The sequence below is a fragment of the Trachypithecus francoisi genome, unplaced genomic scaffold (assembly GCF_009764315.1).
Source record: "Trachypithecus francoisi isolate TF-2019V2 unplaced genomic scaffold, Tfra_2.0 Lachesis_group20, whole genome shotgun sequence".
Lineage (NCBI taxonomy): Eukaryota > Metazoa > Chordata > Mammalia > Primates > Cercopithecidae > Trachypithecus > Trachypithecus francoisi.
The window spans coordinates 52313771-52330373 of record NW_022681466.1 but is presented as its reverse complement, the minus strand read 5'-3'; the positions used below and the strand labels follow the sequence as shown (position 1 = coordinate 52330373).

Below are 16603 nucleotides of genomic sequence, written 5' to 3'. Positions count from 1 at the left end.
CCACCTATGAGTGAGAACATGCGATGTTTGGTTTTTGGTACTTGTGATAGTTTGCTCAGAATGATGGTTTCCAGCTTCATCCATGTCCCTACAAAAGACATGAACTCATCCTTTTTTATGGCTGCATAGTATTCCATGGTGTATATGTGCCACATTTTCTTAATCCAGTCTATCATTGATGGACATTTGGGTTGGTTCCAAGTCTTTGCTATTGTGAATAGTGCCGCAATAAACATATGTGTGCATGTGTCTTTATAGCAGCATGATTTATAATCCTTTGGGTATATACCCAGTAATGGGATGGCTGGGTCAAATGGTATTTCTACTTCTAGATCCTTGAGGAATCGCCACACTGTCTTCCACAATGGTTGAACTAGTTTACAGTCCCACCAGCAGTGTAAAAATATTCCTATTTCTCCACATCCTCTCCAGCACCTGTTGTTTCATGACTTTTTAATGATCGCCATTCTAACTGGTGTGAGATGGTATCTCATTGTGGTTTTGATTTGCATTTCTCTGATGGCCAGTGATGATGAGCATTTTTTCACGTGTCTCTTGGCTGCATAAATGTCTTCTTTTGAGAAGTGTCTGTTCATATCCTTCGCCCACTTTTTGATGGGGTTGTTTTTTTCTTGTAAATTTGTTTGAATTCTTTGTAGATTCTGGATATTAGCCCTTTGTCAGATGAGTAGATTGCAAAAACTTTCTCCCATTCTGTAGGTTGCCTGTTCACTCTGATGGTAGTTTCTTTTGCTGTGCAGAAGCTCTTTAGTTTAATGAGATCCCATTTGTCAATTTTGGCTTTTGGGACCAATGCTTTTGGTCCCAGCCCCAAATCTCCTTAAGCTGATAAGCAACTTCAGCAAAGTTTCAGGATACAAAATCAGTGTGCAAAAATCACAAGCATTCTTATACACCAATAACAGAGAGCCAAATCATGAGTGAACTCCCATTCACAATTGCTTCAAAGAGAATAAAATACCTAGGAATCCAACTTACAAGGGATGTGAAGGACCTCTTCAAGGAGAACTACAAACCAATTGCTCAACAAAATAAAAGAGGACTCAAACAAATGGAAGAACATTCCATGCTCATGGATAGGAAGAATCAATATTGTGAAAATAGCCATACTGCCCAAGATAATTTATAGATTCAATGCCCATCCCCATCAAGCTACCAATGACTTTCTTCACAGAATTGGAACCAAAAAAAGAGCCTGCATTGCCAAGACAATCCTAAGCAAAAAGAACAAAGCTGGAGGCATCACGCTACCTGACTTCAAACTATACTACAAGGCTACAGTAACCAAAACAGCATGGTACTGGTATCAAAACAGAAATATAGACCAATGGAACAGAAACCTCAGAAATAATACTACACATCTATAACCATCTGATCTTTGACAAACCTGACAAAAACAAGAAATGGCGAAAGGATTCCCTATTTAATAAATGGTGCTGGAAAACTGGCTAGCCATATGTAGAAAGCTGAAACTGGATCCCTTCCTTACACCTTATACAAAAATTAATTCAAGATGGATTAAAGACTTAAATGTTAGACCTAAAACCATAAAAACCCTAGAAGAAAACCTAGGCACTGCCATTCAGGATATAGGCATGGGCAAGGACGTCATGTCTAAAACATCGAAATATACCCCACGGTTCTATTGATGGACCTGTTGGGTCATTCTATATGTTTTGCTATTAAAAGTCATACTTCACTGAACATTCTTGGACCTGCATCTTTGTACACACCTGCAAGATAGTCCCTGGAATATGTACATAAAAGTGGAGTTGCCGGGGTGCATATACCAAATTGCTTATCAGGCTGGGTGTAGTGACTCAACACCTGTAATCCCAGCACTTTGGGAGGCTGAGGTGGGCAGATCACTTGAGGTCAAGAGTTGGAGACCAGCCTGGCCAATAAGGTGAAACCCCATCTCTACTTAAAAAAAAAAAAAAAAGCCAGACATGGTGGTGGGCACCTGTAATCCCAACTACTTGGAAGGCTGAGGCACAAGAATCGCTTAAGCCCGGGAAGGCAGAGGTTGTAATAAGCTGAGATCATGCCACTGCACTCCAGCCTGGGCAACAGAGCAAGACTCTGTCTCAAAAACAACAAAAACCAAATTGCTGATCAAAGTGGTTTTACCAGTTTACGTTTTGACTAGCAGTATATTAGTGTTCGTGATGCTCTCTGTATATCTTTGTTATCATCAGATACTTTTGATAATCTGCTGGGTTTGAAAAGGAATTTCATTGTGGCTTCACTATGTGTTTCTGATTACTGTATTTATTGGCTATTCAGATTATTTGCTCTGAAAATTATTCATATCCTTTGCCTATTTTTTTTGAGGGGTTGTCTTTTTCTTAACAATCTATAAGAGTTCCTTATGTATTCGATCATTTTATATTTTTATAGGTTACTTATCTTTGTAGCTTGTCTTTTCACATTAGGGCATTTGACATAGATTAAAAATTTGGATATTGACAGAATCTTGATATTTATCTTCATAGTTTGTGCTTGTTATATCTTGATTTGTAATGATATCTCTATATTGGGTTTTCATATATTCGTGGAGTGCTAATGTTTCAATCTGTAATTATGACTAATTTTTAGTTTCATTATAATTTTTCCCTGTTTAATTCAGTACCTTATTTTTTTCCCCCCCAAGAGACAAGGTCTTCCTTTGGCCAGGCTGGAGTGAGTGCAGTGACATGATCACAGTTCACTGCAATTTTAAACTCCTGATACCAAGTGATCCTCCCACCTCAGCCTCCAGAAGAATAAGGACTACAGGCACGTGCCACCATGTCTGGCTTATATATATGTATTTTTTGGGGAGTGTATATATTTTTTGGGGGGACGGGATAGGGTAGAGATGAGGTTTTGCTATGTTGCCCAGGCTGGTCTCGACCTCCTGGGCTGAAGTGGTCCTCCTGCCTCGGCCTCCCAAAGTACAGGATTGCAGGTGTGAGCCACCACACCTAGCCCTTTTGTAATTCCTTTTATTTGTTCATTCATTCAACAATTCAGTCAGAAATACTGAATGCCCATTACATGCTAGATAATGCTGCTAGGTTCTGAGATACAGATATAAATAAAACAAAGTTGGCTAGATGCAGTGGCTCATGCTTGTAATCCCAGCACTTTGGGTGGCTGAGGCGGGCGGATCAAGAGGTCAAGAGTTCAAGACTAGCCTGGCCAATATTGTGAAATCCCGTCTCTACTAAAAATACAAAAAAAAAAAAAAAATTAGCTGGGTATGGTGGTACACCTGTAGTCCCAGCTACTCGGGAGGCTGAGGCAGAAGAATCACTTGAACCCGGGAGGCGGAGGTTGCAGTAAGCGGAGATTTTGCCACTGCACTCCAGCCTGGGCGACAGAGTGAGACTTCGTCTCAAAAAAGAAAAAACAAAAAAGTCACTGCCTCATGGAGCTACATTTTTGGTGGGGGAAAGACGCATAGTAAGCACTATCCAGTAAGTTGGTGTGTCCAGAGTGCTATGTAGATATTTATGAAGGAATATTTATAGCAGGAATACATTGGGGAAGTAGGCTGTCTTATAGAGGGGGTGGGGAAGGTCTTGTTAGTATGAAACCTGGTGAATGGGAGAGAATAGGCAAGTGGCTATTTGTGAGGGAAGAAAATTACAGGCAAAGGGCAGTTACAGGTACAAGACTCAGGTGGTGTATGCTTGACTTACTGGAAGTAAGAACTACTGGAGTTGTCTGATTTTATAAAATTTTGGGGGATGAGGCCTGCTTTCTTACTGTCTGCTGATTCTCATGATGAATTGTCATGTTGACTAATTTTGGATTATACATTCATCTTCAGCAAGGTTTTAGCTATACAGTGAGATTCCAGAATAGTTTTGTGTCTTCCAGGCACTCAGCTCCTGGCCGAAGTGGATGTTATAAATTCAGACATCAAACTTACAGGGTAGTCATTTTTCTCATCTAGATTCCAGACTTGGCCATTAAGAGCTCCTTGTCGTCTGTGTCTGTGATCAGGGAACGTTAGGGGAAGTGTAGGTTGGAGTGCTGCAATTCTTTTCACATACATTCTTTTCCTGGGGTTGTGGTCCTAATGGTAATCCTGGTTTTGTGCATTGGCTTCAGATCTAGTTCTGTTTAGTACACATCAACAGCTTGAATTCCTGGATTACAGAGACGCTCAAGCTACAACAAAAACCAGGCTTTTGCTGTGTCAACTCACAGACTCTCCACTTTGGGTTTTAGCTTACTCCGAATTTCTGGCACTTGGGGTTTCCTTCTCTTGGGATCTCAGCTGTGCATGGAAAGGATGTGTTACAGTTTATCTAAGATTTCTAGGTGTTTGAGGCAGATGGGTTTCATCAATAGCGTTAGGTTAGATTCTCCTTTATTCCCTCTACTAAAACCATTAACACTAATTAGGAAGTGCTAATCAGTTGATTAACAAGTGATTTAGTTTAGCAGAAATTTCAGGATATTCTTGGAATTTGGTGAACAAATATCTCTAGTTTCAAAGACCCTTGTAGACTTTCCTATATTGCTATTGATGGTGAGGGGGTAGGGGAGAGCTAGAGGCCTATGGCTCAAGTTTTCCTAAATTAGAGATGCTCTTTTGCTCTTGTTATAAATGCATATAATTGCCCCAGTACTTTTCCCTTTAGTCTATATTTATGTAAACCTAGTTTGATATACTGAGCCACTCTTTTATTCCTGGAATAAATGCTGTTTGGTCATCTCCTTAATACATCTGATTATTCCATTCGGTAATATTTTGAGTAAAAAATTATATAGTGAATCCTATTTGCCTCATGGACTGAGTATAGTAGCATATCTTTTTCTGTGATCAGAAGTTATTTTTGAAAGAGAATCATTTATGTTTGAAGAAGTAAATATGCCTCAGTTTTAAATGACCCTTTAGGGGCTCTATATAAACGATTCCAATATATTTCTCAGTTGTTATTAAAAGTACTTGATTTTTTTCTTGTCTAACTTTTAGCAATGTTTATTTTAATGTTTCGAAGAACTATGTTTAAGTAAATTACTAGCAAAGGAACTCTGGGGGAACTTTGAAATTTTATCTTGGCAGTTGCTAAAGGTTTTATGTTTTCTAAAAGTTCAGTAATAGTACATTGCTAAAGGTTTTGTTTTCTAAAAGTTCAGTAATAGTACATTTATTATAAGGCCGGGCACGGTGGCTCAAGCCTTTAATCCCAGCACTTTGGGAGGCCGAGACGGGCGGATCACGAGGTCAGGAGATCGAGACGATCCTGGCTAACATGGTGAAACCCCGTCTCTACTAAAAATACAAAAAAAAAACTAGCCGGGCGACGTGGCGGGCGCCTGTAGTCCCAGCTGCTTGGAAGGCTGAGGCAGGAGAATGGCGTGAACCCGGGAGGCGGAGCTTGCAGTGAGCTGAGATCAGGCCACTGCACTCCAGCCTGGGCGGCAGAGCGAGACTCTGTCTCAAAAAAAAAAAAAAGTACATTTATTTTTAGAAAAGGTTGCTTTTCAAAAAGTGTTTCCATTTTTCTTGTAGTCAGAATGTGCATGTATTTTTAAAATATTATAGCTAAATTGTACCTCATTGTTTTCTCTAAAAAGCTTTACTGCTTTTGCTTCCACTCCACTACTCAGTGATAACAAGGGTAACAATTTTCCGCTAGAATTGCTTGTCACTTTATTCTTGTACTTTAGTTATACCACTAAACATCTTTTGAAATTGTTGCCACAAAATATCTTGCTTTTATCATTTTCACATTGCTCTAGTATATCAACTTTGGGAACAAGATATCATTCTATTTATAGCATTCTGTTTTTAGTAGTAGTATTTCCATTTACAAAATACAGTAATTCTTGATCACTGAAAATGTCAAATCCTAGAAAACATAGCATGCCTACGCGTGATGTTAACATCATTCTCGAACAGTGGTTGGTTGAAGATTCATTTGATGAATCCGATTTTTCCGAAATAGATGATTCAGACGATTCTGGTGTTCTGTTTAGAAATAACTCCAAGAACACTTTTAGTAGTTTCACATTGAAAATCACATTTGCTCCAGCCTTAAAGAGCATATTTATGTAAAATTAGGTGATAGAAGCAAGCTGCACTTTTTTTCTAAATGGGAAGGTATTAGAAAAGTCTCATTTTAGTAACATAGTCTTCCTTAAACTCTGTATGCCACTTGTAGATTTCTGAAAATTGAAGACATGGAAGGGAAAGGGCTTGGTATGAACGACAGCTTTGCTGGCAAATAAACCCAACTGAACATACTCAGTTGGGTGTCTACTAATTTGTTACCTAAGATTATCTAAGGTAACCTCTTTTTCTAGTCTTTTATTATGTGAACATTTACCTCCTGCTGAGTTGTTTGCAGAATTTCCATATAATCTTGCTTATGAACATTGCTACGTTATTTGTATCATCTTTTAGAAGTCTTACCCAGGTTGATATAGGTTACTGTTATGATCTATGTCTCCAATTCTTCGTATGTGGCATTAGGTATTTTAAACTTGTTCTTTTTCAGACATCGTATAGTCAATTCTTGAATGTGTTGAGAGGTGCTATGTCATTGTAAGCTTTATTCTTCTTCTTAGCTTGTTTCAATTTTACCTTGAATTTTTTTTTTTTGTTTTTGAGACAGTGTCTCGTCACCCAGGCTGGAGTGCAGTGGTGTGATCTCGGCTCACTGCAAGCTCTGCCTCCTGGGTTCACGCCATTTTCCTGCCTCAGCCTCCTGAGTAGCTGGGACTGCAGGCACCTGCCACCACGCCCGGCTAAATTTTTTTTTTTTGTATTTTTTTTTTTTTTTTTTTGAGACGGAGTCTCGCTGTGTCGCCCAGGCTGGAGTGCAGTGGCGCGATCTCGGCTCACTGCAAGCTCCGCCTCCCGGGTTCCCGCCATTCTCCCGCCTCAGCCTCCGAGTAGCTGGGACTACAGGCGCCCGCCACCGCGCCCGGCTAGTTTTTTGTATTTTTAGTAGAGACGAGGTTTCACCGTGTTAGCCAGGAGGGTCTCGATCTCCTGACCTCGTGATCCACCCGCCTCGGCCTCCCAAAGTGCTGGGATTACAGGCTTGAGCCACCGCGCCCGGCCTTTTTTTGTATTTTTAGTAGAGACGGGGTTTTACCATGTTAGCCAGGATGGTTTCCATCTCCTGACCTTGTGATCCACCCGCCTTGGCCTCCCAGAGTGCTGGGATTACAGGTGTGAGCCACTACGCCTGGCCTTTACCTTGAATTCTTTAAATTCAGCTTGTGACTTTGCACTTTAGGATTCTGAGCGTTCTCTGTCTTCTCCCTGCATTGTTTTTCTTACACCTTACAGATTTTTCATTAGCCTTGACTTTTTGTTGTTAACTCATTCTTCTTTGAGTTTATCTTCATTTGCTTCTGCGGAATATTATTTGTTTCAAACTAAAAATGACATTCCACATTTTAATTAATGTGTGGACTCTTAATCTACTTAAAATGTGGGGTGAAGTTCCATGATTCCAACTAGTTTGGAATAGGTCGCTTAACTGGATGTTAATCCACCTACTTTGTCCCCTAAGTGATGTGGGTCCCATTCTGCTGACATATTTGTGGGTCCTGGTAACAACAATTTGGGTAGATTTGCTGATTCCTCTTTTCTCCTTAGTGGAAGAGAAAGCCAATACCCACCTCCTCTTGGGCATGTGCTTAGACGCCTGTGCTCGCTACCTTCTGTTCTCCAAGCAGCCATCACAGGCACAAAGGATGTATGAAAAAGCTCTGCAGATTTCTGAAGAAATACAAGGAGAAAGACACCCACAGGTAAGGGAGGAAAACACAGAAGAGGGAATATAAAACAAAGGTTTCAAAATTGAAGGGTGTGAAATGTCACACTCATTGGTAACAGGATCAGCAGATGGTCTTAGAGCCTCCTTTCTCCCCAGTCTACTTATTTTCTTACCACCAGCACCCTCACCCCAACTACTTGTTTCAGAAAGGATTTGGGACTAGTTATCAGTTACTAGGTCTGCCCAGAACTTTTCGCGTGATCCATGGTTTGCACAACAGAGCAACCTTTCTACAAGGCAAGCACCTGTAGTCCCAGCTACTCGGGAGAGTAAGGCAGGAGAATTGCTTGAGCCCAGGAGGCGGAGGTTGCAGTGAGCCAAGATCATGCCACTGCACTCCAGCCTGGTGACAGAGCGAGACGCCGTCTCAAAAATAAAAATTCCAGTAGAGGAGGACTGGTCAGGCTTCAATGGACAGAGCACAGTATTTCAGAGTGGGGTCTGTAGATACTCCCATTAGAAGCTTATGGGAAACAGTTTAATACACAAATATCCTTGCCTCCCTTACCCCACGGTTAAAATGGCAGGAGGTGAGGGAAGGAACAAGGGATCACATTAAAAACACTTGTAAACCATTGGCATATTATAGAATTTAAATATAACGTGCAAAGCTGTGTTAGAGCACTAAACACATTGAATTGAAATCATCTCTTTGGGTCTCCCCTCCATCCAAATAAGTTCTTAGATGTAAGGAGTGCATTGCTTTGTCTGTGAATGCTCGCTACCCCCAATATAAGACATAACTATTTTAACTGAATGTGTCCCAAGGGTGGGGTACATGGGCAGGATGAGTAATATGTTTTGGAAGAAAACGGGGGTTGAGCTATGAATTATCTCCATGAAAGAGATTTATGACTTATTATGAAGAGTCCCTTAATAGAGTGAGGAATAATAAACAAGCAAGCACAGAATTCAGATCTCCAAGTACTAGGGTCAGGGGGCTTAAAGCATGGCATCAGTGGGAAAGTAGGTATGGAAGTCTACCTGTTACAGTAGCCAAATTAAAAAAAACTTACTGGGCATCTTCCTAAAATAGATGGTATGTTTCTTGTTTTTGATGAGCCTCAGGGTTATCAGCAGGAACAACATAATACAGTGGGGTTCTAGAGGCAATCATACCATACGAGGCTGGCTTCTCAAAGTTGCTCAGCCTTAAATGAGATCATATGCATAGCATCTTGCTGTTGTTTTTCATTTGGCATTTCTAATTGGGTAATTAGTTGGATTAATACGTAGTGTTTCATAATTTCCAGATTTGTATTTCCCAGAAGGTCGAACTAACATTCTCCACTGTACAGTGTGATTACCAAATGCCCACAAATTTGTTAAAGGCTGGTATCCCTCATCTTTTGTGGAATGCTAGGAAAGATGAAATCTTATGTATTCAGAGTTGGATGCACTCCACATTAAAGTTCTGTGCAGGCATGTTTTTAAAGAAACAACTTTTTTTCTTTTCCATATAGACCATTGTGCTGATGAGTGACCTGGCTACTACCCTGGATGCACAGGGCCGCTTTGATGAGGCCTATATTTATATGCAAAGGGCATCAGATCTGGCAAGACAGATAAATCATCCTGAGCTACACATGGTACTCAGTAATCTAGCTGCAGTTTTGATGCACAGAGGTAGGTAGCAATGGAAACTGAACTGACTTGCTTTAAGGGAGGGATGTCACTGGATTGATAAATTTGTGAAATGGTATGTAGGGAGGGCAAGGGCCAACAAACATGTAAAATAAAAGGCTGGTTGAATGGCAGAAAAAGAAGGTATTAATTAGGTTGAAGTACTGTTGTGCTCAATTCACATAACTTCTGCAGACCTGCAGTAGCCTGTCAAACCCCATCAAGCTGGAGAAAACCTTGCAATGATAGTACCTCACGTCAGTAGTGCTTTACGGATTTCTAAATGTGTTCAGTTATAATGTGTTTCTCACAGAGTGCTGGTGAAGCTTGTATGACAGGAAGTATCAGTTTGACAGACATTTCTTAGTGTCAGCACACTATACCTATCATTTTCAGAAACCTGGGGTGACAGGTGTATTACACATACCACCATTCATGAAATCTTTGGCTCATCAAAGGCCTCAAGATATACTGGAAAGGACTGTAAAGAATCCCCCAGCATTCAGTGGAGTTCCAGCCTATCAGATGGGGATGAAATGAGGCAGCACCAGCCTGTCACTCATAAGCACACAGTAAATTAGCCCTATATCCACATTAGTGCTGTCTCTTCAGAATCACCTGGAAAACATACACTTTCTTCTTACTGTCCCTTCTCTCTGGGTTATTTTAGAACGATATACACAAGCAAAAGAGATCTACCAGGAAGCACTGAAGCAAGCAAAGCTGAAAAAAGATGAAATTTCTGTACAACACATCAGGGAGGAGTTGGCTGAGCTGTCAAAGAAAAGTAGACCTTTGACTTAAATTCTGTCAAGCTCTAAATCCATTTTTGTGTAGGGAGAATAATGTCTAGCAATGCGGAAGAATAGCTGTCATTCCTGTCTCTGTGGCACCCAAATCAATGGCTTACATCTGTCGTTTTTGATATTCAGGTTTCCTCAATTTAGCCTTAGTGAAGGGGGAGTTGTATACACTGCCATTTTTGTATTTTAAAGGAAAAATGACTTTCATTCCCAACTGATTATGATCTTTCAGGACTGCTGTCAAGTGATGCTTTCAGTTGTAACACGTGACTTGGTGCTGTCCCTACTGGTCTAAGTAGAACTACAGATTAATATGGGCTGGCGTTCCTGTGGGCTGTGGGTGTGGTGATTCAGCCTGGCATTTCTACTATAAGTTTTTGGTCTCTTGATTTGCTGCCCTCTCTTCTCTTACTTTATCAATATCTGGCAAACTAACCAGAATTACCTTCGTCATGGCAAAGGGGGATTATGGTGAATTGTTCTTATAATCTGTTTCATGAAGCACAGTATGGAATCGAATGCGTAAAAAAGGAAAATATCTTAGTTTGCTACCAGCATCCAGCATGAAGTTTTAAAGTGGGGATTAGGCACATGACAGTATAGCACCCATTTGAATTTAAATAAAAGTGAACCATATGTATCTTGTTATATAAAACTAAAAGTGGGGGTGGGCTAGAAAGAACGATGTAACCTTTTGTCTAGGTTATCTGAACGCTCTACTTCCTTTGCAGCCTTAGTCACACAACTGAGTCATCTCAAGTACTCTTTAAGGACATACAGCCCAGGCTGTTCTGAGTCAGAATAGGCCCCTACAGGTATATTTTAAAACTCTTCGTAATTCTGATGTGTACTGCTGCTATAGTTGAACTACTGTGACCTGGATCTTAGTCCTAGCCTTTTTGCTTTTGCAATTTCAGTATTTTCGTCTCTAAACTAGGGAAACACTGGGATTCTTTCTTAGCTGTGGGAGAAGGTATTTGGTTAGATGACTTTGAATGAATAGACTGCTGTGCTGGAAGAGCTTTGCCACACTGCCTCAAAGTATGTAAAGATACATAGGTGGATGCTCTTACCGCAGCAGTCGTATGAGTACATTTTTAGCCATTTACCTAAGGAAAAAGACAGTTTTTCTAGGTACCATGAAGGAAGACTGACCCTGTTGGTATGCCTGTGGGGGTGGGATATGAGTGGGACTGATAAACTGATATTTTTGGTTCGTATGTACATACTGGAAGAATCTTTTCATAATAAATGAGACTATACAACAAGATTGTATGTATCCCAGTAATCTTTGCATTTCTCACAAAAAAAAAAAAAAAAAAAATTCCTGAAGAATAAAAACCGGAAACCTTGAGGTCCAAATCCTCAGGGATTAGACTAAAACTAGAGTTTTGTATGTTGCAGATGTAAATTTCTTCCTGTTTTCTGTCTAATCTCATATTTACCATCCAGCTAATGCCATTTATCAAGTCTACCTCAGAGAGATAAGATACAATATAAATCAGACTGAGTTTCAGTAGAAACCAATATTAACATATGGTGATTTCTTACAAAAATTAATGTCAACCATTCACCTTTTTGCATTGAGAATGTTTTTACCTTTTCACAACTGCAGGGGTTACTGAAAGGTTTTTCATTCCAAGTTTTATTTATTTACTAATTTTAAATCATCCACAGTGACTCAGTGGTCTGGTTGTTGGAAACACTAGGAGTTTTCAGGACAGTCTCTTCATGTGGGTGTTCTCATTACAGTTCATTTGCACTGTTGTAAAATAAGGTACTGAAGCAAAAGGAGGACTGATCTCCTTTACTGATTGTTCTAAATTCAAAAGTGAATTGGTTAAAATCATGTAATTAAATTTTTTGAACTGTCCAGTGGTCACTGGAGTTTTCAGGGCATAGATATTTTTAAAATAGAATCACTCAGTGTACCAAAATTAAAGCATTATGAAATTTCCAATCATAAACATGCACTGGAAAATTGGCTGTCAGAATACTTCTATGAAGAGTATTAGGAAGACCTTAATTTAGTTCTGGGTGCTAAAAAATCACGTGTAAGGATATAGTGTCAGAACAGTGAAATCTAAGTCTACAAAGAATATCATGCCTTTGTTTGCAGTGAACCTCAGTAAGTTGTCAGTGCTGCTCTGTGCTGTGCTTACCACTGAAATCATGATAAGGTGAACCTCCATAGGTAAGCCATGTGAGACTTCTGTCCTTTCATTTATTTTGAACCAAGAACTGTTACTAGATTTTAACTATCATTCTGAGATTTCTTCTCCAGGTGATGGTAAATAAAGTAATACGCACATGCATTATGATGAGGATGGAGTGAGTGGTTCACAGCAGCTCACCTTCGGGTCCTCAAGTGGAACTGCAAGAGTAACAAGTTAGGCTCTGATCTGACATGTTCTCAGAAACTATACAGTTGACCTTCAAATAATGCAGGAGTTAGGGGCATAGACCTCCTAAGTATAAAAAATCCACATCTAACTTTGACTCCTCCAAAACTTAACTACTCATAGCCTACTGTTGACCAGAAGTCTTACGGATAACATAGTCGATTGACACATATTTTGTGTATGTATTATATACTGTATTCTTACAATAAAGTAAGCTAGAGAAGAGAAAATGTTATTAAGATTATAAGGAAGAGAAAATATATTTACTATTCATTAAGTGGAAGTGGATCATCATGAAGGTCTTCATCCTCGTCATCTTCATGTTGAGTAGGCTGAGGATGAGGAGGGGTTGGTCTTGCTATCTTGGGTGGCAGAGGTGGAAGAAAATCCGTGTATAAGTGGACCCACACAGTTCAAACCCGTGTTGTTCAAGGGTCAACTGTATTCTGACTCAGAATAGCTTAAGACCCTCAGGGTCATAGAAAAATACCATCATAATCTCTTTTATGGTAGGTTGGCAATATAAATTATTAACAAATTCTAATATATTACCAGTACCTGAAAAGAAAAATTCAGCAGAAAACTGTGAAGTGGAACATTTAGTCACTGTTTGTCATTCATTTTGAAATTTTTATGTGTTTACATATATCTATTGTAAATATACCAACTTTCCAAGTACTAGGAACGCCTGATCTAAAGTTTGTGTTGGGGACCTCAGGTATACAGAAATGGAACAGGGACAGGAGTGAAAGCTTTGACTGGAGACAAATGTGGGCTTATGGCCTATCTCTGTCACTCATTTAACTGTATGGGCAAAGTACTAAACCCGTGTCTTCATCTGTAACATAGGGATTAGACACTAGTGATAGGAGGATCTTAGTCAGTAGCTAATCACAGAGCTGCTTCCTTAAAAGCCTTGGGTACTTTTGTTTAAAAGTCTAGGTCTACTTGAAAGTCTGTAAAGTACTAATTTTTATCATCTTGAGAGATCTATTTCTCCCCTTTCCAGTTACCAGTGGCATTTTCCCAAAACTTAGTATCTATATGTTATGGAAAGATAATTAAATGCTATGATAAATTGTATGAAAAAAACTTTAAAATTCAGCAAGCAATTCTTAATGAAAGATACAACTGGCCCTCTAGTACCATAATTAGTTTAGAATTCAGTCTTTTAAATTATTTGCACCTTGAGAATCTGTGAAATGAAAACATTTAACAGTAAACTCTTATCCCAAGGAAGCAAAGTGAGAGTAAGTGCTGGTCCATAGTGATGGGGAAGAGGGCTGTGTTCACCATGAGTTTTTCAGGATACAGCACAAAGCACATCTAAATACTACACAGATCATTATCTTTTAACCCAACCAATCATATATATCAAACTAAGGGAAAAATATGTAAGCTTTTCCTTTGGAACCTGAGACACCAGGAGCCTTAAACCACAAATAATCTACTGTAGCTATGGACAGGGTAGTCAAATTTATTTCAAAACAAAAGCTTTGTTGGGCTGCATCAAATGCAGGAGAAAAGGAATACTTAGGGGCATGGTTAAATTACCAGTGTGCATAACAGTGAGGTATGCCTCAAATAAGCCTTTAAAACTTTATAAACTGAACTAGAACATACCCATGCAGTAATATTTTTTCAGTGCTACTAATGAAAAAAAAAAAAAAATTAAAGCCTGCACTGGAAATTTACAATATGGCAGAATTTGTTACTTCTACCTTCTGACCCTAACGTACAGATTTTATGACAGGGTCTGTGTTAAAAATCTAAACATTTTCACAAGATTTTAAACATCACTGGAAAGCTGAATTTAGAGGAAACAAAATCAGATAAAAGTACAATGCCCGTGACAGCCAACATTATGTAACTGGGCTGTATGAGGTTGTTTAGAAGGCTAGGGTTAAAAAGATAGACAAAAAGATTTTTAAAAATCACCCCCAAAGTTGATGCGCTGATTTGAACATAAGTACACCAGATACTACAGCAAGGGGATATACACTGCAAAAAGGTCATCTATTTACAGAAGAGTGATTTAAAGACATTATGGTTTTCTTTACAAACAGATGTAAGAACAGGAACTGTCCACTTTTTAAAAACTACATCTCAACCCTCCACTATTATTATAGTCCACTGAATTGCCTGTGTCAAAGGCAGTTTTTTGTATGGTTTTTTCCCATTTGACTCTCCAAATGAATTTCCATCATTTCTTCATCATCTGTGGGCTGGCTCTCCTGAAAAGTCTCAGGGAATAAGTCATAGGAGGGCAGGTTTTTGACCTGCTACTAAAAATTAAACCACCAAAAACTAGAGATCCCTCTCCTGCACCCTGTTCCCCTCACTTTGTACAGTTCAGTCATCACTATCCGACAGGGTCTCGTACTGTGCTGAGAGCAGTGGGGCAGGCTCTCGCTCCCAGATCCTGTTCTGTTGGTGAGGAGCTGCTTGGTTCACAGCAGAGGGAGCACATGCAATCGGTGTTGGTGGAGTACTGCTGAGCATCCGCATAGTCAGAGGGTTATAAGGAAACTGAGTTGAGCCTGACAAAAGAAAAATTAGGTTTTTATTGTCATGAGCATAACTGCTACTTTATCCAATCCAACTTTTGTAGGATGGAGTAGAATAGAATTGTTCTAAAATGGTCATGTGACACCATGAAAGCAAAATGAATACAACATGGAAGGGCCAAAGTCTCACCACTTAAATCCTAGCCAATGATATGTAGCAGTCAGTGTGGGTCCAAAAAAGCAGAGTAACATGAATAGCATATGATTGAGGGCTGTTGAGCCCAGAAGAGAAAGCCCAGGCTAGATTTTTAGTTAAGTCTATAACTATCAGGTGTTTCCATGGAGAATCCAAGTTGTACTATTGAGTATTAAGCTCTAATTGAAACAGAGTCAGGTTATACCAAGAGCGTTCTTAACTCTTCAAGAGAAATGCAAGAGTACAGTTCTCAACAACAGACAAGTACCCAGGAACATCTGCAGACTGAGGGGCAGCAGGATGCGTGTCATCTGCTGAATCTCACTGGGCAGATTTTAAAGTATACAAGATTGAGAAATGAGGTAATTAATGAAAACTGCTACCCTTCATCAGTTTCTAGATGTTTAATTGTCCCCAGAAAGCCTCCTACAGCTTAAGAAAACGCAAAAACAGGCCAGGTGCAGTGGCTTACGCCTGTAATCCTAGCACTTTGGGAGGCCGAGGCGGGTGGATCACCTGAGGTCGGGAGTTCGAGACTAGCCTAACCAACATGGAGAAACGCTGTCTTACAAAATTAGCCAGGCGTGATGGTGCATGCCTGTAATCCCAGCTAGTTGGGAGGGTGAGGCAGGAGAATCGCTTGAACCCAGGAGGTGGAGGTTGCAGTGAGCCAAGATAGCACCATCGCACTCCAGCCTGGGTAACAAGAGTGAAACTCCGTCTCAAAAAACAAAAACATAAAACATAACCATTTCATCAAATAATAAATCTCATGTATGGTCTAATTAATTCTTCCCTAAGAGAGATTTGAGAAGCCGCAACCACTAGTCTAGGCTATAAGCTTTCAAACTCAAACACAACCACTTTGCATGTGGCATGAGTTTTATAATGCAAAAGGCTGATATAATTTATATATGTCTTAAGGGGCAGGGCACATTTCAGATTTTTTTCAGTGACATATTTGTATTTAATCCTAAGGAAAAGATGGCTTATAGTTCTCTGAGACTCTAAAATTCATAATATCCCAATTTTATTTTAAAAGTCTGTTGCTTTTTAAAGCTACCATGATCATAGTTATTATATACATTTTTTTAAGTTTACAAATAGGCACCAAATAGAAAATAATGACTGTCCTGGAGTATTGTTTTTCATCAGTTTGTGTAAATGTAGTGAATGTACAGAGAGATGACGGCTTTTCTTGTTTTTGTTAAGATGGAGTCTCATTTTGTTGCCCAGGATGGAGTGCAGCGGCGCAAGC

At 39.6% G+C, this 16603-nt stretch overlaps 2 protein-coding genes across 14 annotated transcripts in view; one reads left to right on the top strand and one right to left on the bottom strand.

The window, feature by feature from the left end:
* The window catches only part of TTC19 (tetratricopeptide repeat domain 19), a 31455-nt gene extending 19891 nt beyond the window's left edge, over window positions 1-11564 (top strand). The window contains 3 exon segments of the mRNA XM_033181772.1: window positions 7634-7788; window positions 9278-9440; window positions 10108-11564. Coding sequence (XP_033037663.1) covers window positions 7634-7788; window positions 9278-9440; window positions 10108-10241 — 452 coding nt within the window. The 3' untranslated portion in view covers window positions 10242-11564.
* Window positions 11565-13258: 1694 nt separating this feature from the next.
* The window catches only part of NCOR1 (nuclear receptor corepressor 1), a 191012-nt gene continuing 187667 nt past the window's right edge, over window positions 13259-16603 (bottom strand). For 6 of the 13 annotated variants that reach the window (XM_033181758.1, XM_033181762.1, XM_033181770.1 and 3 more), the window contains one exon: window positions 13259-15182. In XM_033181758.1, the coding sequence (XP_033037649.1) occupies window positions 14995-15182 (188 nt within the window). In that variant the 3' untranslated portion in view covers window positions 13259-14994. The remainder of the gene's footprint in view (window positions 15183-16603) is intronic. The other 7 variants (XM_033181763.1, XM_033181766.1, XM_033181765.1 and 4 more) reach the window with 2 other exon arrangements.